Below are 23,084 nucleotides of genomic sequence, written 5' to 3' on the forward strand. Positions count from 1 at the left end.
GCCGACGTCCTTGACTATTACACTTGCAAGAAGTGTGCCCAGCTGCAGCTCTTGTTTGACTGCATGATGGCTCTGGAGCCGTGGATGGACTAACTGTGGAGCATCCGAGATGCTGAGGAGGTGGTGGACAACACGTTTAGTGAATAGGTCACACCGCAGATTAGAATTGCTGAGGGAGACAGTGAATGGGTGATAAAAAGGCAGAGAAAGAGTAGGAAGGCGGTGTCCCCTGTAGTAATCTTGCTCCAAAACAGGTATCCATTTGGATACTGTTGGGGGAGATGGCTTACCAGTGGAGGGCAGCAGTTGCCAGGATCATGGCACCCGTCTGGGCTCTGTTGTTCAGAGGGTGGGAAAAAGACTTGTAGGGCCATTCATAGGGGATTCTATTGTAAGGGGAGTAGATAGGTGGTTCTGTGGCTGAAGACTCCCAGATGGTATGTTGCCTCCCAAGTGCTCGGGTCAGGGATATCACTGATCGGCTCCAGAGCATTCTGAAAGGGGAGGATGAACACCAGTTGTCGTGGTGCATATAGGCACCAATGAAAAAAGTTAAAAACGAGATGAGGTCTTGAAAGCAGAATCCAGGGAGCTAGGAGAGATGTTAAAAAGGAGGACCTCAAAAGGTAGTGATGTCAGGATTACTACCAGTGCCATGTTCTAACCAGGGTAGAAATGAAAGAATAGGCAGGACGTTCACGTGGCTTGAGGGATGGTGAAGGAGGGAGGGGTTCAGATTTGTGGGACATTGGGACCAGTTCTGGGGAAGATTAAACTATTACCAATTAAATGCTCTACACCTGAACCAGACTGGAACTAATATCCTGCTGTTGGGGAGGGTTTAAACTAACATGGCAGAGGGCTGGGAACCAGAAGAGAAGACTAGTCGACAGTGAGGTGGAAACTAGAGACTGTAAGGATCATGAAGTTAGCATTACCAAGGGAAGACCAAGCAGAGAGCAGATGAACGTAAAGGAACTGGTGGTCTGAAGTGCATGTACTTTAATGCAAGGAGTATAGTGGGTAAGGCTGAAGAACTTAGGGCTTGGATTAGTGCCTGGGAGTATGACATTATTGCGATTACAGAGACTTGGTTGAAAAAAGGGCATGATTGGCAACTAATTGTTCCAGGTTGTAGATGCTTCAGACAGGACAGGGAGGGAAATAAAAGGCAGGGAGGACTTGCATTGCTGGTCAGATGATATCACGGCTGTGCTAAAGGAGGAAACTATGGAGGGCTTGAGCAGGAAGGCATTATGGGTAGAGCTGAGAAATAAGAAGGGTGCAGTTACATTGTTGAGGCCTCCCAACAGTGAGCGTGAGGTAAAAGGACAAATAGGTAAACAGATTATGGAAAGATGTAGAGGCAACAGGGTAGTGGTGATGGGAGATTTTAATTTTCCCAACGTTGACTGGGATACACTTTGTGTCAGAGGTCAGAATTTGTAAGGAGCATTCAGGAAAGATTTCTAGAGCAGTATATCAATAGTCTAACTAGGGAAGGGGCCATATTGGACCTGGTGTTGGGGAATGAGCCAGGCCAGGTGGTAGAAGTTGCAGTGGGGGATTTCTTTGGGAATAATGACAATTTTGTAAGTTTTAGAATACTCGTGGACAAAGATGAGAGTGGTCCTAAGGGAAGAGTATTAAACTGGGCCAAGATCAATTATATCAAAATTCGACAGGAGCTGGGAAATATGGATTAGGAGCAGCTATTTGAAGAGAAGTCTACATTTGATATGTGGGAGGCTTTCAAAGATAGGTTGAACATACTGCAGGATAGACAAGGCAAGATTTGTGAACTGTGGATGACAGGAGAAATCGTGTGATTAGCCACGAGGAAAAGGGAAGCGTACATAAGGTCCAGGCAGCTAAGAATAAAACGAGGAATATCGGGAGAGTAGGATCAATCTTAAATGAGGAATCAAGTGGACTAAAAGACGTCATGAAATAACTTTAGCAGGCAGAAATACGGATGAATCCCAAGGCCTTTTATTCATATATAAGAAGAGGGCAACCAGAGAAACGGTTGGTCCACGAAAGGATAAGGAAGGTAGGTTGTGTGTTGAACTTGAGGAAATGGGTGAGATTCTCAATGATTACTTTGCATCAGTGTTCACTGAGGAGAGGGACATGATGAATGTTGAAATTAGAAATCGAAGTTTGTTTACTCTGGATCACATTTACAGAAGGAGGGAAGATGTGTTGGGTAGGGTAAAGGATATTAAGGTGGACAAATCCCCAGCATCTATCCCAGGTTGCTGAGGGAGGCAAGAGAGGAAATAGTTGGAGGCCTGACGGATATCTTTGTAACATCCTTAAACACAGGTGAAGTGCCGGAGGACCGGAGAGATGCTAATATTGTCCCTGTACAAGAAGGGTAGTAGGGATATTCCAGGTAACTACAAACCAGTGAGCCTGACATCAGTGATGGGAAAGTTACTGGAAAAGGCACGAGGGATAGAATCGATTTATATTTGGAAAAGAATGGGCTTATCAGTGATAGGTAACATGGTTTTGTGGGGGGGTAGATCGTACCTTACCAACTTAATAGAGTTCTTTGAGGAAGTGACCAAGTTGACAGATGAAGGAAGGGCTGTATATATCATATACATGGACTTTAGTAAGGTGTCTGATAAGGTTCAACATGGTGAACTAATGAAGAAAGTGAAGTCACTTGGTGTTCAGGGTGTTCTGACTAGGTGAATAAAGAACTGGTTGAACAACAGGAGACAGAGAGTAGTATTTGAAGGGAGTTTCTCGAAATGGAGAAAGGTGACCAATAGTGTTCCACAGGGATCAATGTTGGGGCCACTGTTGTTTGTGATATACATAAATGATCTGGAAGAGGGCGTTGGTGGTCTGTCCAGTAAGGTTGCAGATGACACAAAGATTGATGGAGAAGCAGAAAGCATAGAGGACTGTCAAAGAATACAGGAGAATATAGATAGACTGGAGAGTTGGGCGGAGAAGTGGCAGATGGAGTTCAATCCAGGCAAATGTGAGGTGATGCATTTTGGGAGGTCTAATTCTAGAGCGAACTATACTGTAAACAGAAGAGCTTTGGGAAAAGTTGATGAGTAGAGAGATATGGGAGTTCAGGTAGATAGAGTGGTGAAGAAGACATTTGGTATGCTTGCCTTCATCGGACGGGGTATTGAGTATAAGAGCTAGCAGGTCATGTTAAAATTGTACAAGGACTTTGGTTCGGCCACATTGAGAATACTGTGTATGGTTCTGGTCGCCACATTACCAAAAGGATGTGGACGCTTTGAAGAGGGTACAGAGAAGGTTTACGAGGATGTTGCCTGGTATGGAAGGTGCTAGCTATGAAGAGAGATTGAGTAGGTTAGGATTGTTTTCATTAGAAAAAAGAAGATTGAGGGGGGAACCTGATTGAGGTCTACAAAATCATGAAGGGTATAGACAAGGTGGATAGAGATAAGCTTTTTCCCAGAGTCAGGGATTCAATAATGAGAGGTCATGCGTTCAAGGTGAGATGAGAAAAGTTTAAGGGGGATACACGCAGAAAGTAGTTTACACAGAGGGTGGTAGTTACCTGGAATGTGTTGCGCCTCGGATGCTGCCTGACCTGCTGTGCTTTTCCAGCACCACTCTAATCTAGACTCTGTTTCCAGCATCTGCAGTCCTTGTTTTTACCTGGAATGTGTTGCCAGCAGAGGTAGTAGAGGCAGGCACGGTAGATTCATTTAAGGTGCATCTGGGCAGATGCATGAGTAGGTGGGGAGCAGAGGGATACAGATCCTTAGAATTCGGGCAATAGGTTTAGACAGTGGATTTGGATTGGCACAGGCTTGGAGGGCCGAAGGGCCTGTTCCTGGGTTGAAAGTTTTCTTTGCTCTTTGTATCTGCAGTATTTCGCTTTGGCATATGAGAGCATTGTCTGATTGGAAGTGGCAAATGATATTCTCCAGGGATCTTTAGCGTAACCTCTGCTTTTCAAATGACTTGAATGAAGGAAACAAGAGTTTTATATTCAGATTTACACACGGGAAGAACGTTAAGTATTTTAATTTTGAGGACAGGTTGGATAAAGTTAGCTTATATTCCATTTAGATAATTGCATGATCTCATCAGGATCTTAAAAATAATTAAGCCATTTATTACGGTAGACAGAGAAGTTATTCCCTTTAATGGGAGGTGGGAATCAGAACACAAAGGCACATAAATTATTGGATCTTGAGATTTGAAAGCAACCAATGTGTTATGGTTATTCAAGAAGGAAGCAAGAGATAACCCAGGAAACTGCAGGCTAGTCAATCTAACATCAGTAGTGGGGAAACTATTGGAAGCAATTCTGAGGGACAAAATTAATTTGCACTTGGAGAGGCAAGGATTAATCAACAGCCAATTAGTTAGCATGGTTTTCTTAAGGGTCATGTCTGACCAGCTTTATTGAATTTAATGATGAGGTTACCAGGTGTTTAAATGAGGGCACTGCATTTGACATAGTTTACTCAGACCTTAGATAGGCTTTTGATAAGGTTTTGCGTGGGAGACGAATAGCAATGGTTAAAGCCCATGCAATCATAGGACAATTGGCTAGCTGACAGAAGCAGAGGGTGATGGTCAATGGGTGTTTTTGTAACTGGAAACCTGTGCCCAGTAGGGTTCAATGTTGGGACTCCTGCTATTACTAATATATCTGAACAATTTAGATCTGAATGTCAGAGGGTTTATCAGTTGGTTTGCGGGTGATGCAAAAACTGGTAAATAGTGAGGAGGATAGCCTCAGATTACTGAGAATGTATGCAGGCTGGTGAGATGGGCTGATCAGTGGCAAATGGAATTCAATCCGTCTAAGTGTTTGGCGATGCACTTGGGCAGGAAAAATAAGGTAAGTGAATGCATGATGAATGCTAGGGCCCTCAGAAGCACCAAGGATCACAGCAGCCTTGGTGTGCATGTCCACTAGTTCCTTAAGGTATTGGGACAGGTAGTTAAAGTGTTTAAACAACATATGGGATAACTGCCTTCAATAGCAGAGGGGTCAGAGTCGAAGAGCAGGTATTAAATACTGATTAGGCCACAGCTAGAGCATTGTGTGCAGTGTGGAATCCACATCATAGGTGGAGTGTGATAGCACTGGAAAGGGTGCAGATGGAGATTTACCAGGATGGTGCCTAGGCTGGAGAGTTTTAGTTATAAAGGGGGATTGGATAGACTGGAGTTGTTTTCTTACGAGCAGAGGAAAGTGGAGGACATGACAGACAGGGTAAGCTGTTTAAGAGGCCACATTTTGTATGCGTCATTGAAACTCTCAGGTGGAAATAAAAAGTTCCCTTGGCACTATTTCAGGAGTCAATGGAAAAAATGCATTCTAAGTGCCTAACATAAATGATAAGACTCAACGCAGTAGTTCAAGTCCATTCGCTAATAAATAAATTCATGTCATGCTTGAATGAAACATGACACTATTTACTGGGACCAGAGCATTTTTCACTTGTGGAACTTCACTTTTAAATGAAATAATTCCTATTTGGGGGGCAAACCTGTTTCAGGAGACTATGATAAAAATGATCAGATGACTCTATCACCTTCCACATGCCTACTTCACCTGCACCACCCCCCCTCCCCCACCTACCTCATCCAGCACTGCCTTTCCCCCTTACCCAATCAACCATACAAAAGTCTAATTTAGGCCTACATCTATACTTTTTACCTTGAAGGACAATAGTTCACACAAGTGGCAATGGAAACACTTTTCCCGATAATAAGAGGACCTGACAGGGCAAATGCAGAAAGGACGTTTTCCATTGTGGAAGAGTCTCAGACCAGCAAGCATAATCTCAGAATAAGGGGTTGCACATTTAAGACAGAGATGAGAAGGAATTTCTTCTGAGGGTTGTGAATCTGTGGAATACTTTACAGAAAGAGGGCTGTTGAAGCTGAGTCATCAAACATATTCAAGGCTGAGATGCACAGATTTCCAATCTGTAAGGGGGTCAAGGGAAAACGCAAGAAAAGTGTACTTGATGATTATCAAATCGGTCATGATTTCACAGAATGATGGGTTGAATGGCTATTTCTGCTCCTATGTCTTACCTTTCCTTATAAAAGGAAATGGATGCTCAGTCAAGTGTAGTTTCTAAGACAGACAGACAGATTGTTGTCAATTGGATAAATGAATAGAGATACAGACAGTCACAACCACATTTAACTGCAAAACAGGCTCGGGGTCCTAAGGACCAGTCCCTTGCCAAAGCAGTACAGCGTCGCAACATTCTAACTGCCCACAGTTCTAATTGATTTGAAGTAGCAATTCAAGGTGGTGAAACTCAATGAAGGGAAGCATACTAGCCCAGGTTTCAAATGGGCCTGATGAGAACTCACTGCAGATCACCACAGACCATCGATGACTGTATCGGCGTTGCCTCATACTCCCATGAGGAGGTTGAACAGTTCATCCACTTTACCAACACCTTCCACCCCAACCTCAAATTCACCTGGACCGTCTCAGACTTCTCCCTCCCCTTCTATCTTGGACAACAGAATCAACACGGACATTTACTATAAACCGACCGGCTCCCACAGCTACCTAGACTACACCTCCTCCCACCCTGCCCCTGTTAAAACGCCTTCCCATATTCCCAATTCCTTCGTCTCTGCCGTATCTGCTCCCAGGAGGACCAGTTCCAATACCGTACAACCCAGATGGCCTCCTTCTTCAAGGACCGCAATTTCCTCCCAGACGTGGTCGACGATGCCCTCCACTACATCTCCTCCATTTCCCGCTCCTCCACCCTTGAGCCCCGCCCCTCCAACCGCCACCAGGACAGAACCCCACTGGTCCTCACCTACCACCCCACCAACCTCTAGATACAGCGTATCATCCGCCACCTCCAAATGGACCCCATCACTAGGGATATATTTCCCTCCCCTCCCCTATCAGCGTTCTGAAAAGACCACTCCCTCCGTGACTCCCCCATCAGGTCCACACCCCCCACCAACCCAATCTCCACTCCCGGCACCTTCCCCTGCAACCGCAAGAAATGCAAAACTTGCGCCCACACCTCCCCCCTTACTTCCCTCCAAGGCCCCAATGGATACTTCCATATCCGCCACAAATTCACCTGCACCTCCACACACATCATTTATTGCATCCGCTGCACCCGATGTGGCCTCCTCTATATTGGGGAGACAGGCCGCCTACTTGCGGAACGTTTCAGAGAACACCTCTGGGACACCCGGACCAACCAACCCAACCACCCCGTGGCTCAACACTTCAACTCCCCCTCCCACTCCACCAAGGACATGCAGGTCCTTGGACTCCTCCATCGCCAGACCATAGCAACATGACGGTTGGAGGAAGAGCGCCTCATCTTCCGCCTAGAAACCCTCCAACCACAAGGGATGAACTCAGATTTCTCAAGTTTCCTCATTTCCCCTCCCCCCACCTTGTCTCAGTCAAATCCCTCGAACTCAGCACCACCTTCATAACCTGCAATCTTCTTCCTGACCTCTCCGCCCCCACCCCACTCTGGCCTATCACCCTCACCTTGACCTCCTTCCACCTATCACATTTCCAACGCCCCTCCCCCAAGTCCCTCCTCCCTACCTTTTAGGTTGGCAAAAGCCTTGTGTTCTGCCTACACGAGAGGCTAGTATAAAGTTCACATTATCTGATAACCCTGCCATCTGATAGGAAAAGTAAATGGCAGTAGAACTGTTGACTTTACTATGTTGTAGCTTGCCAGCCTTCAAAATGGATACTTTCTAGGTGTTCAGAATGTTCTAACTGTTCATGACTAAGAACTTTATCAATCTTTGCACTTGAGACAATTGGTAAGTCGACAGTGGGGTCAGGTGAACAGAAATGCCTGATTTGACTTTTTTGGGTTGTGGGGTGATGGATCAATCATACCCAAGTGATACAGTAATCTGACGAATGCTTTCCTAAATTCTTTTTTAATGGAAGTAGGAGGAAGAAATTGGAACACCACAAGCCACCTGGAGCTGCAATTTCTGCATTAATCCTTGCTATTAAAGGCAGATTAAAAATAAAATGACCACCAAATTAAGGTTGCGCTAGGTCATTGTTGGATACCCAAGTAGAATAAGTTTGTTTGTTCATTGCACTTATTGGTGTGCATAAGCTGAGCAAATACTAACTGTGGTGGGAGGGCAGTAGACAGGGTACTTGTCTGTTATCATTACCCTGCTTTTCCAGCTCAAAGACGTGAACTGGAGCAGGAATTTGATACAAAAGAGGTGTTCAATAAATACAACAAAATTATATCGGAAGATCCAAGCAAGATATAATAAGTAAAGAAATAGAAGTGATTATTTGGATAAGGAAGAAGATTAGGCACAATAAGGGTTTATAGGCAAGAGATAAATATGTTAGTAGTCAAATGGGTGGAATCACTCAAAAGAAGTAAATTGAAAATTAAATGGACTGAAAAGCCGAGAGCTGATTAAGTATTTTATCTCAAACTTTATGGAGGAGAAATGGAGTTGCAACAGAGGAGTGAGAAAGAAGAGGGGTGTGAAAGTGATACAGCTGGAGACAAATGCTAAATGCATATTATATAATGAAATATCTTCTTCATATAAGTGGATCTGGTAGTAAAATGTCCTTTATATAGTGCACTTCAACAAAACTGCAAATTCTGTGACTCATTGTGAGCAAAAACATGTCTAATCTGCTAACATTATACACGCTTTATGCCATGCTTCAGACATCACATACTTTAGAATGTGAATATCTTACTGAACTTCATTTAAAAAACATAAAAAGAACAAAGTCAATCGTTTGCAAAGTGAGGAAACACACACCATCTGAAGGCTCTTAACAGATTTTTCTGTAAAAGGATCTAGGGTTCTGTCTTCAATTCTGAAGAGCAATTAACCTTTAAACTACATCATACAATGTTAACTTAGGAACTAGATCTTATTAATCTCATTGAGACAGGCAAACCAGCTCTTCCTTAGTACTTAAACATCACATTATGCCCTGACGAGCAGTGAAGACTAAAGGAAGTTTATCCATCAGTGTGTCCATTCAAATACAATAAGGGATAAAAAGAAGTGTTTCACAAACCATCATCGAACCTTCAAATCCAAAATGTACATTCTCACCAGTAAATCAGTGCAACATATTCAGAGGAGAAATGTGAATAGAGCGGTGGCTGTAATCCAACAGGTTTAAGGTAGGTGAACGTCTACTGACAACTATACAGCAGTCATTGCTAGATTGATGCATAAACTGAATTGCAGTCTTGACTGAAGACAGAAGATATGAGCTGAAAACAATAGCCGTGGAATGGGAGTGCTCAAGTATCATAATTTTTTAAAAAAATTCAGATTTCAGAGCACAATTAATATGAATATTAATTTCATAGACATACACCAGGTAAATAAATTGTGAGCAACAAAGACTAAGTTGCTAAACTCTTTACCCTTTTGACTTTGTAGTTTAAACCTCAAGGACTATTTGAATAATTTCTTGGCTCCATTATGCTACAGACTTGCTCATTGAACTTGAAGCCATACTGAGTGCACTTTACAACCAGGCTATTGGAACAGCTCGAGTTATACATACTCTGTATCATCAGAATGATCCTTTCTGTCTGCTTGGCCAATGTGTAGGCCGAGTTCCTCAGAACCCTCCATGCTCTGTGTTGACCGCATATCATTCAGTGTGCAGAAGGAAGTCACTCTCTGATCTGTGGATAGAGAAATGAAGACAGTTACCACAGTGCAGCATTCGCAAGCAAGGAGTAAGAAAAGGCTGTGGGGCTACAGCAGTTCAGGCAGTTTTGTCAGGAAATCGTGCAGGTACCTCATGTGCAACATTATTTCTCCTCATTCGGTTACTGCCAAAGGCAGGTTAGTGACATTCATGAAGTGCTCAAAGTATTCAATTCAAATCACTCCCAGGACTGAAGGTTTTTTACAAAACGGCTACAAGGGAAAGCTATAGACATCAAACCCTCAAAAGCTCATTTGCTTTTTGACAGTTATACCCAGAAGCTAACTATGAGTTCACATGTCTGCACACATCAGTGATAACAGACAAATTCATTTTGATTTGTTGTTTTTAATTGAAACAGTAGGATGTTCTTACCTAGGCCTTCAAGAAAAAGCCAAATCCAAAGAGACATTTTAGAAGCAACCACCTTTTAACTTCATCTTCACCACATCTTACAAACATACATAGGACCACAACACAAGTACCAGATTCACATTCACTGCAGCTATAAACCCACATTCGTCACCTCAGTGAGGTGAATGATGAACAACAAATCCAAACCTTCAAGAGTCAAGGCCTAAAACTAAAATTGAAACAGCTCACTAACTTTTCCTATGGCATCCACAGATTCCTGAGCTGTTGTAATAAGTATAAATGATTAAATACAGCTAGAGCAGAAGGTCACAGAAAGAGCAAACAGTGGTGAATTCCTCATCCTCTGAGACTGCGCCATGCACTAGCATAGAGGTGGAATCCAGCTTTGTCCTTGCCCTGTTCATCTCAGTTTCTCTCTCCAGGCCAAAGGCTTCAGTCAGTGGCCTCTTCACTTCGGCTCCAATGATGATCTCAGCGGTGATCTTCAGCCTGTTTGGGCCAGCCTCATCAGCCTGGGTGTTGAGGAACCACCTGGGCAATATCAATAATATCAGTTACCTGAAGACCCTTAACCCATGATTCTGATGCTCCCTGGTCAAGGTCCTTAAACTGGAACAGTTCAGGTGAATTACATTGCATATTACATGTTTTACAAAGTACTATGAAAATATTAAGTAATTCCATAATGAAGGCTATTAGGCTGATTTATTGTGAAAGGGCTGTTTCAATTTTAATTTTTAGGCTTTGAAGATTTAGATTTGCTCATCATAATTCACCTCACTGAGGTGACAGTTATGGATTTGTAGCTGCAATGAATGGGAACCTGGTACTTGTGTTGTGTCCTTTGTATGTTTGTAAGATGTGGTGAAGATGAAGTTAAAAGGTAGTTGCTTCTAAAATGTCTCTTTGGGTTTGGCTTTTTCTTGAAGGCATAGGTAAAATTAATTTATTTTGTTGTCTGGGATTGTGTTAATTTTTATGTTAAAATCATGTATCTGAAAATAGCTTGGAAGCACTGGCCTAGAAGCTGATAGATATTTTATTAGTGAGTTAGTGTAATTTAGCTCTGCATATTAGAAGGCACAAACAGGTGAAATTATTATTTCACAACCCATGAAATCATATGATCAGCAACTCAGTCTAAAAGAAAAGTTATGGAATTCATTAAAAAAATTACACCAAAATGATTAGTTTTTGGAAGATTCCTTCTGTCTCAGTTTGAGAACTCAAAGATCAATCTACACAATTTAAGAATTCTCTGGGGAATATAGTCAAAAATTACACGAGCCTTCAAGAGATGAATTCCTCAAATATTCACTTCACTGACCTTCCAACCACTCCCCTACAGTCTTCGCACTGACCTTGTAAATAGTCTCCTACATTCTCCCCTCTGAGCCCTTGGATTTTTTCCTATAGCTGCCCTAATGACCTCCTGAGGTCTCTTCTATAACTTCGTGATCGATCTAACTATAACTTAAAATCTATACTGCCTAACCTCTACCCAAAACTTCATCACCACATTGTAGAAAAGAGTACCAATGTCCCAAATTTAAATCCATGGTCTTTGTTTCCAAGCCATTCATGGTCTCAGTCCACCATGCTTTTCCAACATCCTCTGACTATATCCTTCAAGCCAGTTTACTGTTTGCTGCCATCCTCCATCTACAACTGTTTCCTGCTATAGTCCTCAAAACCACCCATTGTGCTCCATCCTTCCTCTCTTACTTCTAGACCTCTGTCATTGTCCTTTCATTTCCCTACTCCACAACTTATTATGTATTACCCTCTCACTCTTCAGCATCAGAGCGGAATCCTTTCTTTCAGATGTTGGCATTTATTCTAGGAACAAAAAGCTGCACAATTTAAGTATTTTACTTAGCCGACAAACATTAAAAAAAACTAGGCCATTTATTCTGTCTGGTCTGTTCTTTCACCATTCAATTAAATAAATATGATTTGCAGCCTAACTTCATATATCAGTCATCTGGTGATCTCTCCGCCACTGCCTCCAAGCTCATAGTCCCCAGGCCCCATAAAGCCCGCTTCAATTTCCTTTCCAAAATCCACAAACAGGACTGCCCAGGCAGACCCATTGTTTCTGCTTGCTCCTGCCCCACAGAACACCTCTCTTCCTACCTCAATTTGATTTTTTTCTCCTCTTGTCCAGTCCCTTCCTGCTTATATATGCAATTCCTCTGACACTTCCAGTTTCAAAATTTTCAGTTCTCGGGCTTCAGCCATCGCCTCTTCATCATGGACGTGCAACCCCTTTACATATGTATTCCCCATCAGGGTGGTTTCAGAGATCTATGCTTCTACCTGGAAAGAAGGCCTGAACCATCCCCATCCTTTGCCTAGTCCTCACTTTGAGCAACTTCTCCTTTAACCCCTCCCACTTTCTTCAGGTCCAAGGGTTGGCCATGGGTCCCAGTTATGCCTGTCTTTTTGTGGGGTATCTGGAACATTCCTTCTCTAGGCTTCATCCACAATTCTTTCTCTGGTATATCGATGACATCATCAGTGCTGCTTCCCTCTCTCATCTGAAATTGGAGAAGTTTATCAACTTCACTTCCAATTTCTACCCCACTCTCACCTTTAGCTGGTCCGTCTCTGACTCCTTCCTTCCCTTCCCCAACATCTGTTTTCATTTCTGGGGACAGGCTGGTGAGCACTAGTCACTACACTCCCAGTGACTCCCACAGTTACCTTGACTATATAATCTCACATTCTGTTTTCTGTAAAGACCCTATTCCATTCTCTCAGTTCTTTCATCTCCGTCACATCTGCTCTGATGATGCCAGATTGACAAGGGGGCCTCCAAAATGTTCTCCACCGAGGATTCTGCACCACCATGGCTGACAGAGCCCTCAGCCATTTCTGACCCATCTCCTGCATTTCAGCCCTCAACCCTTCTCTTTCCTCCCATAAATCCAATAGGGCCCCACATCCACATCCAAAGGATCATTAGCAGCCATTTCTGCCACTTCTCGCTGGATGCCACCACCAGACACATATTTCCCTCACTTCTCTGCTCAGCATTCTGCAAGGACTGTTCCCTCTGGGACACCTTGGTCCACTCCTCCCAATACTGCCCTACAACCCCACAGCACATTCCTTTATAATCACACGTGTAACATCTACCCATTTACTTTGCCTTCCTCACTATGCACGGCCCCAGGCACACCTTCCAGGTGAAGCAGCAATTTACGAGCACTTCACTCAATCCATTCTATTGTATTTGCTGCTCACAATGTGGTCGCCTCTACACTGGGGAGATAAAATACAGACTGGATAATTATTTTGCAGAACACCTACTCTCTGTCTGCAGAAATGATCCTGAGCTTTTTGTTGCTTGCCATTTGACCCACCTTCGTGGTCCATGACTAATATCTCTGTCCCAGGCTTGTGCAGTGCTCCAACGAAACTCAGCGCAAACTGCAAGAACAATACCTCACTTTCCATTTAGGAAACCAAATACAGGACTCAATATTGAGTTTGATAATTTTAGAGCCTGAGCACATGCTCCCATGTCTTTACCCTAACCCTCACACACCAGATCTTGTCATCTCATACGTCACGACCAAAACCAACCCACTGTCATCCATTAATGGTCCCCATTAGCAGCTATTGATTCTCCACGCTGACCTTTATCCATTCCTTGGTCTGCCGAATTGCTGTCCTTTTATCTCACTATTACATCTATTATTTACTCTTTCCCTCTCCATCCTCATCTTCAGCATATATACCAACCTTTTCGAGCTACAATCAGTTTTGAAGGGTCACTAGACCTGAAACATTAACTCTGCTTTCTCTCCAAAGATGCTGCCAGCCCTGCTGAGGTTTTTCAACAATTTCTGTTTTTGTTTCACAAATTCAGTTTTCACCTTCTATCTGTCAGCAACTACAGATAAAAACAAGCTATCAATCTCAGATTTATAATTAAAAATGTACTTGCATTAGGGCAGCATGGTGGCCTCACAGCGCCAGAGACACAGGTTCGATTCCAGCCTCGGGCGACTGTCTGTGTGGAGTTTGCACATTCTCCCCGTGTTTGCATGGATTTCCTCCGGGTGCTTATCTAATCTGAACTGTTGTTCATGGAAGAGAATTCCAAATTTCCATGCCCCTTTGAGTATAAAAATGTTTTCTAATTTCATTTGAGAGGTCTAGCTTGAACCTTTAGACCATGCTCCTTCGTTGTTGACTCCCTCAACCAACTGAAATAGTTTTTTGTTTCTTTTATGTTTCAAGGGATATAGCTATTGCCATTAATAACTGCCCATCCCTAACTGAATTCAGCTGATTGCTAGGCAATTTCAGAGGCAGTATTCCAGATGTTGTCTAACTCAGACCTTGTACAGCTCTACCTCTTTACATGTTATTCCTCAATACAGGACCAGTAACATTTCCACTAGCTAAACTATTTTCTGGACCTCTTCATATCATTTTAATGATCAATGCATCCCAACTTTCTTTGAACTTGCACTGTGTCTACTTTTCCATCATTTCGAACATACTCTGTTCTATCCTTTTTTATGTCCAAATGGATGATCTCCAAGAAATTAATTGAGAAGTAGCATTTAATTGCACTGTATAAGAGAAGATTTCTGAAATAACTCGAGAGAGGCCGGTATCCGATCACCAAGTCACTCTTTATTTCCACGTGGAAGGTCCTTGGCACTGATCTAATTCTCTCAGACGCAGCACTCAGCATGAACAGCATGTCTGACACTTCTGTTTAAGTGTGAGCAGCAGCGGAGGTAGGACGAACTCGGAAGACTGCAGATAAGGTAAGGCAGTTTTTATTAAACTTACTTACCGGTAGCGGGCAGCGGTGTTTTTCTCTTTCACAGAAGGAGTGGGAGCAGCGGAGGAAGTGACTGGGACCAGAGGGGTAGCCGGGGAGGTAAGCAGTTAGTATAAATACTCACCCTTCAACGCCAACGGCCATTTTAAGTGCGAGCAGCAGTGGAGAAGAAGCGGGAGCAGTGGAGGAAGTGACGTGGACCAGAGGGGCAGCCGGGAAGGAAAGCAGTGACCATATATATCAGCAAGGTGGCTAAACCCGAGACTCTACTACTGTAGTGTCTCCCACCTGCCCTCCTCCTCTAACCTAGTTAATAAGTAGGAAAAGCAGGAGCGACGACCAGGGGACTGCCGGTAATATATCTGGGCAGTGGCCGAACCCGAGACACTACACGTGTTGTGTCTCCCACTCCCCCCACCATCTCCTCTAACCAAAAATAGGACTCTGGTTTATTAAGGTAAGGATTTTCTATTTCTTGATCAGTGAATGGTTAAACATTTACTTTTTATGGTTTATCTATTAATTAGTTTTTAGAAAAAGACTATAGCAGAGAGGTATCAGAAAGCATTTTAACTCAAACCTATACAAATTAATAAAGTAATAAACTAAACAGAGATGGCTGGGCAGGTGATGTGCTGTAGCTGTATGATGTGGGAGCTGGCTGATCCCATTGTGAATGGCAGTGACCACATCTGCAGCAAGTGTTGGTTGCTGGGAGAACTCCGGATCAGAATTGATGATCTGGAATCTGAGCTTCAAACACTGCGGCACATCGGGGAGGGGGAGAGTTACCTGGACGCTTTGTTTCAGGAGGCAGTCACACCTGGGAGAATAAGTAATGCACATTCAGTTAATGATCAGGGACATCAGAGTGTGACTGTAAGTGAGGCAGGCAGGGGGAACTTGAGTTCAGGAGTGCAGGAGCCTCAGCCCTTGACCTTGTCCAACAGGTCTGAGATTCTTGCTCCTTGTATGGATGAGGAAAAGGGCTCTGGACAGGATGAACCAGCTGACCACGGCACCATGGTGCAGAAGGCCATTCAAGAGGGGGGAGCAAAAAGACAAGTACTTGTGATAGGGGATTCTATAATTAGGGGGACAGACAGTATCCTAGGGGTAAAAACAATGACTGCAGATGCTGGAAACCAGATTCTGGATTAGTGGTGCTGGAAGAGCACAGCAGTTCAGGCAGCATCCAAGGAGCAGCAAAATCGACGTTTCGGGCAAAAGCCCTTCATCAGGAATAAAGGCAGTGAGCCTGAAGGGTGGAGAGATAAGCTACAGGGGGGTGGGGAAAAAGTAGCATAGAGTACAATAGGTGAGTGGGGGAGGGGATGAAGGTGATAGGTCAGGGAGGAAAGGTTGTAGTGGGTAGGTGGCAAAGGAGATAGGCAGGTAGGACAAGTCATGGGGACAGTGCTGAGCTGGAAGTTTAGAAATAGGGTGAGGTGGGGGAAGGGGATTACAATAGGTGAGTGGGGGAGGAGATGAAGGTGATAGGTCAGGGAGGAGAGGGTGGAGTGGATAGGTGGAAAAGGAGATAGGCAGGGAGGACAAGTCTGGACAAGTCATGGGGACAGTGCTGAGCTGGAAGTATCTCTCCACGCTTCAGGCTCTCTGCCTTTATTCCTGATGAAGGGCTTTTGCCCAAAACGTTGATTTTGCTGCTCCTTGGATGCTGCCTGAACTGCTGTGTTCTTCCAGCACCACTAATCCAGATAGTATCCTATGCAAGCCGGATCAGGAGTCTCGCATGGTGTGTTGCCTCTCCAGTGCCAAGGTGCGGGACATCTCCGACCGGCTTGAAAGGATATTGGAGCAGGAGGGGGAGGATCCAATTGTTGTGGTCCACGTTGGGACTAACAACATAGGCAAAGCTAGGGTGGAGGATCTGTTTGGGGAGTATCAAGCACGAGGAAGGAAATTGAAGTACAGGTCCTCAAGGGTCATAATCTCCGGATTACTGCCCAAGCCACGAGCCAATTGGCATAGGGATAAGAAAATTAGGGAAGTAAACACGTGGCAAAGGGATTGGGGCATTGGCATCAGTTTTGGAACCGGGGGATCTGTACCGTTGGGACGATCTCCACCTGAACCGATCTGGTACCAATGTTCTAGCGAAGAGGGTAAATAGGGTGGTCAGTCGGACTTCTGAGTTGCGGGGAAGGGAAAGTGAAAGCGACAGGGAGTATGGAGTTAAATGGAAAGATAAGCAGGACGATAGCATGTCTGCAGGTGGATTTAACCTTGAGGCAGATTAGGAATGCAACAAAAAGAAAGGATAACTTAGGACATCTTATGACTTCCAATATCTCTAATGATAAGAATGTTAGCATTAAGGCACTTTACCTGAATGCTTGTAGCATTCGTAACAAAGTAGATGAACTAACGGCACAGATCATCATGAATGATTATGATGTGGTATGCATCACAGAGACATGGTTGCAGGGGGTTCAGGACTGGCAGTTAACATCCAAGGATTTACAACTTATCGAAAAGACAGGGAGGTGGGCAGAGGGGGAGGGGTGGCCTTGTTAGTTAAGAACAAAATTAAATCTATGGCACTGAATGACATAGGGTTGGATGATGTGGAGTCTGTGTGGGTGGAATTGAGGAACCACAATGGCAAAAAAACCATAATGGGAGTTATGTACAGACCTCCTAACAGTGGTCAGGACCAGAGGAGCAACATGTACTGGGAAACAGAGAAGGCATGTCAGAAAGGCAAGGTCACGGTGATCATGGGGGACTTCAATATGCAGATGGACTGAGTAAATAATGTTGCCAGTGGATCCAAAGAAAGGGAATTCTTGGAATGCTTACAGGATGGATTTTTGGAACAGCTTGTCATGGAGCCCACAAGGGAGCAGGCTACTTTGGACCTAGTGCTATGGAATGAACCAGATTTTATAAAAGATCTTAAAGGAAGGGAACAATTAGGAAGCAGCGATCATAATATGGTAGAGTTCAGTCTGGAGTTTGAAAGAGAGAAGGTAAAATCGGATGTAATGGTGTTACAGTTAAACAAAGGTAATTATGAGGGCATGAGAGAGGAACTGACGAAAATAGACTGGAAGCAGAACCTAGCAGGGAAGACAGTAGAGAAAAAAATGGCAGGAGTTTGTGGGTATAATTGAGGACACTGTACAGAGGTTCATCCCCAAGAAAAGAAAGATTATCTGGGGAGGGATTAGACAGACATGGCTGACAAAGGAAGTCAGGAAATGTATTAAAGAAAAAGAGAGATCCTATAAAGTGGCCAAGAGCACTGGGAAATCAGAAGATTGGGAAGGCTACAAATACAAACAGAGGATAACAAAGAGAGAAATAAGGAAGGAGAGGATCAAATATGAAGGTAGGCTAGCCAGTAATATTAGAAATGATAGTAAAAGTTTCTTTCAGTACATTAGAAACAAACGACAGGCAAAAGTAGACATCAGGCCACTTCAAACTGATGCTGGAAGGCTAGTGATGGGAGATAAGGATATAGCTGGAGAACTTAATAAGTACTTTGCGTCAGTCTTCACAGTGGAAGACATGAGTAATATCCCAACAATTAAAGGGAGTCAAGGGACTGAGTTGAGTATGGTTGCCATTACAAAAGAGATAGTGCTAGAAAAGCTAAAAGGTCTTAAAATTGATAAATCTCCTGGCCCCGATGGGCTACATCCTAGAGTTCTGAGGGAGGTGGCTGAGGAAATAGTGGAGGTATTGGTTGAGATCTTTCAAAAGTCACTGGAGTCAGGGAAAGTCCCGGATGATGGGAAGACCGCTGTTGTAACCCCATTGTTCAAGAAAGGATCAAGACAAAAGATGGAAAATTATGGGCCAATTAGCCTAACCTTGGTTGTTGGTAAAATTCTAGAACCCATCGTTAAGGATGAGGTTTCTAAATTCTTGGAAGAGCAGGGTCGGATTAGAACAAGTCAACATGGATTTAGTAAGGGGAGGTCGTACCTGACAAACCTGTTAGAATTCTTTGAAGAGGTGACAAGTAGGTTAGACCAGGGAAACCCAGTGGATGTGGTCTATCTAGACTTCCAAAAGGCCTTTGATAAGGTGCCACAAGGGAGGCTGTTGAGTAAGGTGAGGGCCCATGGTGTTCGAGGTGAGCTACTGGCATGGATTGAGGGTTGGCTGTCTGACAGAAGGCAGAGAGTTAGGATAAGAGGTTCTTTTTCAGAATGGCAGCCGGTGACAAGCGGTGTCTCACAGGGTTCAGTGTTGGGGCCGCAGTTGTTCACGTTATATATTAATGATCTGGATGAAGGGACTAGGGGCATTCTAGCGAAGTTTGCCGATGATACGAAGATAGGTGGACAGGCAGGTAGTACTGAGGAAGTGGGGAGGCTGCAGAAGGATCCAGACAGTTTGGGAGAGTGGTCCAGGAAATGGCTGATGAAGTTCAATGTGAGCAAATGCGAGGTCTTGCATTTTGGAAAAAAGAATACAAGCATGGACTACTTTCTAAACGGTGAGAAAATTCATAAAGCCAAAGTACAAAGGGATCTGGGAGTGCTAGTCGAGGTTTCTCTAAAGGTCAACATGCAGGTTGAATCAGTGATTAAGAAAGCGAATGCAATGTTGTCATTTATCTCAAGAGGGTTGGAATATAAAAGCAGCAATGTGCTACTGAGACTTTATAAAGCTCTGGTTAGGCCCCATTTGGAGTACTGTGTCCAGTTTTGGGCCCCACATCTCTGGAGGGACATACTGGCACTGGAGCGTGTCCAGCGGAGATTCACACGGATGATCCTTGGAATGGTAGGTCTTACATACAAGGAACGGCTGGGGATCCTGGGATTGTACTCATTGGAGTTTAGAAGATTAAGGGGATTTTAATGAAACTTACAAGATAATACATGGCTTGGAAAGGGTGGACGCTAAGAAATTGTTTCTGTTAGGCGGGGAGACTAGGACCCATGGGCAGAGCCTTAGAATTAGAGGGGGTCAATTCAGAACAGAAATGTGGAGACATTTCTTCAGCCAGAGAGTGGTGGGCCTGTGGAATTCGTTGCCGCGGAGTGCAGTGGAGGCCGGGACGCTAAATGTCTTCAAGGCAGAGATTGATAAATTCTTGATATCACAAGGAATTAAGGGCAATGGGGAGAATGGGGTAAGTGGAGTTGAAATGCCCATCAGCCATGATTAAATGGCAGAGTGGACTCGATGGGCTGAATGGCCTTACTTCCACTATGTCTTATGGTATCTGTCAGCCAGAGCACCCTGATTGAACCAGGTTAACAGCCCCAATCAGGGAACTCATACTCTGAGGTCCACCTGAACGACCTCATTACAATCACTACATCCCCCCCTCTCGGAGTCCAAGTACATAAGCTGGTTCTTTTTTTTTGGATAGATCCTCCTGGGGAATTTTTGCACTAGTTCTGGTTACTCTGACTTTGCCTTGGATACAGGCGGTATGTAACACACAACAGCTCGCCTCTTGTGTCTGGAGTGTCTCAGAAGAAAATCATTCTCTTTTTTTAGGTGGCAAAGATGTCAAGGTGGTGACATTCACCATGTCTATCTCAGTTTCCGAGGTCTATTCATTGCTCGAGGTAGAGGGATAACCCACAAATTCTGACAGCCTTGCTGGGCACATTTTGCTCCCCAACTATTTGCGAGTTTGCATCTTTCATATGGTCCATGTGCTTGCTCAGGATCGTTGCGCCTACCCAAACTTTATACGTCACTAGACTTGACCTCATGTTGGCAATGCCTCTTCCCCACACAGGGTTCTGTGGTTCCTTCACCAAACTTTGCTCCCTGAAATAAACTTTCTTTCTCACTTAGCAGAGTCTTTCTTGTGTCTGGCATTCCTGATGCTATTTCATCTCTCCCTGCTTCCCCAACTAGTCCAGGAAGATCAGATTTAACCTGGTACAGAGTCTTCTTCTCATTAGCAACTCTGCTGCAGCTATCTCTATAGTTGCGTGAGGGGTGGTCTGATAATCAAACAGAAACCAAAGACGTTTGGTATCTGGTGAAGCCGTAGGCGGTTTATTTAAGGCTAACTTGAAAGACTGGACTGCTCTTTCTGCCAGATCATTGGATGATGGATAATATGGAACTGTCCTTACATGTCAAATGCCTTCCAACTTTAGGGAATACTCAAATTCCCTGCTGGTAAACAATGACCTGTTAGCTGTGACCAAAACATCTGGGAGTCTGTGTGTTGCAAAAGATGAATTCTGCTTTTATATTGTTGTCTCAGTGTTTAGTGAATGAACTCTATTCACATCCAGCTACTTTCAGTGGGTGTCCACAATGATGAAGAACATTGAGTCCATGAAAGGATTTGCATATCTGACGTATAATTGAGTCCAGGGTTTACTTGGCCATTCCCATCAATGGTGAGGAGTTGCTGACAGTAATCTTTGTCTTTATTGGCACTGTAGGCATCTCCCCACCTTGTGGCTTTGTTTGTAACTAATCCTAGCCACCAGAGATAACCTCTCATCAATATCTTTATTTCTGGAACTGCTGGATGATCCTGGTGGAATTGTGTCAGTATCTGGCAGCGATGTTTGCTCTGAACAATCACTTTTGCTCCCCATATGAAACCATCCTCTACTGTGAGCTAGTCTCTCTGGATCCAAAAAGGTTTCAGTTCTGGTTGTGACGGTCCTTTGGTTTCTCCCATCATCACCAGCTGTTTCAGTTTTGCCAGGACCAGATCTTTCTGCGTCCAAAGTCTGATATTGTCAGTTGTGACTGGACGTGTCTCCCGAAAATTTAAAACCATGGTAAACTCTCCAGTGGCGATACTACTGGTGGTGTTTCTGCCAGTTGGGGGAAAAGCTCAATGCAGTCACATTCGCTACTTGACCTCTTGGACAGTGTTCTAACTTGTATTATATGCACTTAGTATTAAAGCCCACTGCTGAAAACTGCCTGGAGCTCTGGGTGGCACTGCCTTGACCTCTTTAAGTAGACCTCGCAGTGGTTTGTGGTCCAATATTACTACAAAATTACGAGTGTAAAGGTATTGGTGGAACTTCCTGATCCAAATATGATTGTGAAACCTTCCTTCTCTATTTGGTCACATTTACACTCTGCATTAGCCAAAGTTCTGGATGCATATGCTATTGGGTGTTTCTTTCCATTGGGCTACCTATGAGCTAATACTAGCCTGATGCTGTACAGAGGGGTGTCGCATGTCAACATCAGATCTTGCTTGGGAACATAGTGTACCAACATCTTAGAGGATGACAGCTGTTTCTTTAGTTTGGCTGGCTATGTGACCACTTCTAAGGCTGACCCTTTTTTAAGAGTTGATGCAAAGGTGCCAAGATGGAGACCAGGTTATGTATGAACTTTGCATAATAATTCACCAGCCCAAGGAAAGACCCAAGCCCCAATACAGATGGGGGAGCCGAGGCACCTTTGATTGCCTCATTTTATCTTCCAATGGGTGTAACCCAGTCTGGTTGATGCTGTCGCCCAAGTAGGTCACTTGGGGTGCCTGGAATACACATTTTTATTTTCTAAGGCATAAGCTCGCGTGGGAAAAAAAACTAAGCACTGTGTCCAAGTTGTCTAAGTGCTCTTCATTGGTCTTCTCAATTATTAGCATGCCATCTAAATAAATGGCAACCTTGGGTAGACCTTGAAAAATGTTCTCTATTGTCCTAAGAATTTCACAGGCTGATAATACCCCAAATAGCAGTCTGGAACAATCGTATAGATCCGTGAGTATTAATTGCAGCATAGTACTGGGATTCAGAGAAGCAACGGCCTCGTGGTATTATTGCGAGACTATTAATCCAGAAACTCAGCTAATGTTCTGGGGACCTGGGTTCAAATCGCACCATGGCAGATAGTGGAATGTGAATTCAATTAAGAGTCCAATGATGACTGTGAATCCACTGTCGATTATTGGGAAAACCTATCTGGTTCACTAATATTCTTGAGGGAAGGAAACTGCCATTCTTATCTGGTTTGGCCTACATGTTACTCCACACCCAGTGTAATGTGGTTGACTCCTAACTGCCCTCTGGACAATTTGGGATGGGCAATAAAGCTGTGCTAGCCAGAGATGCCCACATCCCATGAGTGAATAAAACAAGTCCTTATCTAACCACAACTGCAAGTGCATGGCTCATGTCCTGCTTCATAAAGGACAGTCCTCCTGCCAGCTTTACATATAAGACTTCTGTGAGAAAGATTGGGTATTTATAAAGA

The 23,084-nt window shown here is 43.9% G+C and overlaps 1 protein-coding gene across 10 annotated transcripts in view; it reads right to left on the reverse strand.

The window, feature by feature from the left end:
• The window catches only part of sipa1l2 (signal induced proliferation associated 1 like 2), a 682,609-nt gene that overhangs the window by 37,236 nt on the left and 622,289 nt on the right, over positions 1 to 23,084 (reverse strand). For all 10 annotated transcript variants that reach the window (XM_072559738.1, XM_072559717.1, XM_072559727.1 and 7 more), the window contains one exon: positions 9,566 to 9,689. In XM_072559738.1, the coding sequence (XP_072415839.1) occupies positions 9,566 to 9,689 (124 nt within the window). The remainder of the gene's footprint in view (positions 1 to 9,565; positions 9,690 to 23,084) is intronic.

This window comes from Chiloscyllium punctatum, chromosome 3, assembly GCF_047496795.1.
Source record: "Chiloscyllium punctatum isolate Juve2018m chromosome 3, sChiPun1.3, whole genome shotgun sequence".
NCBI lineage: Eukaryota > Metazoa > Chordata > Chondrichthyes > Orectolobiformes > Hemiscylliidae > Chiloscyllium > Chiloscyllium punctatum.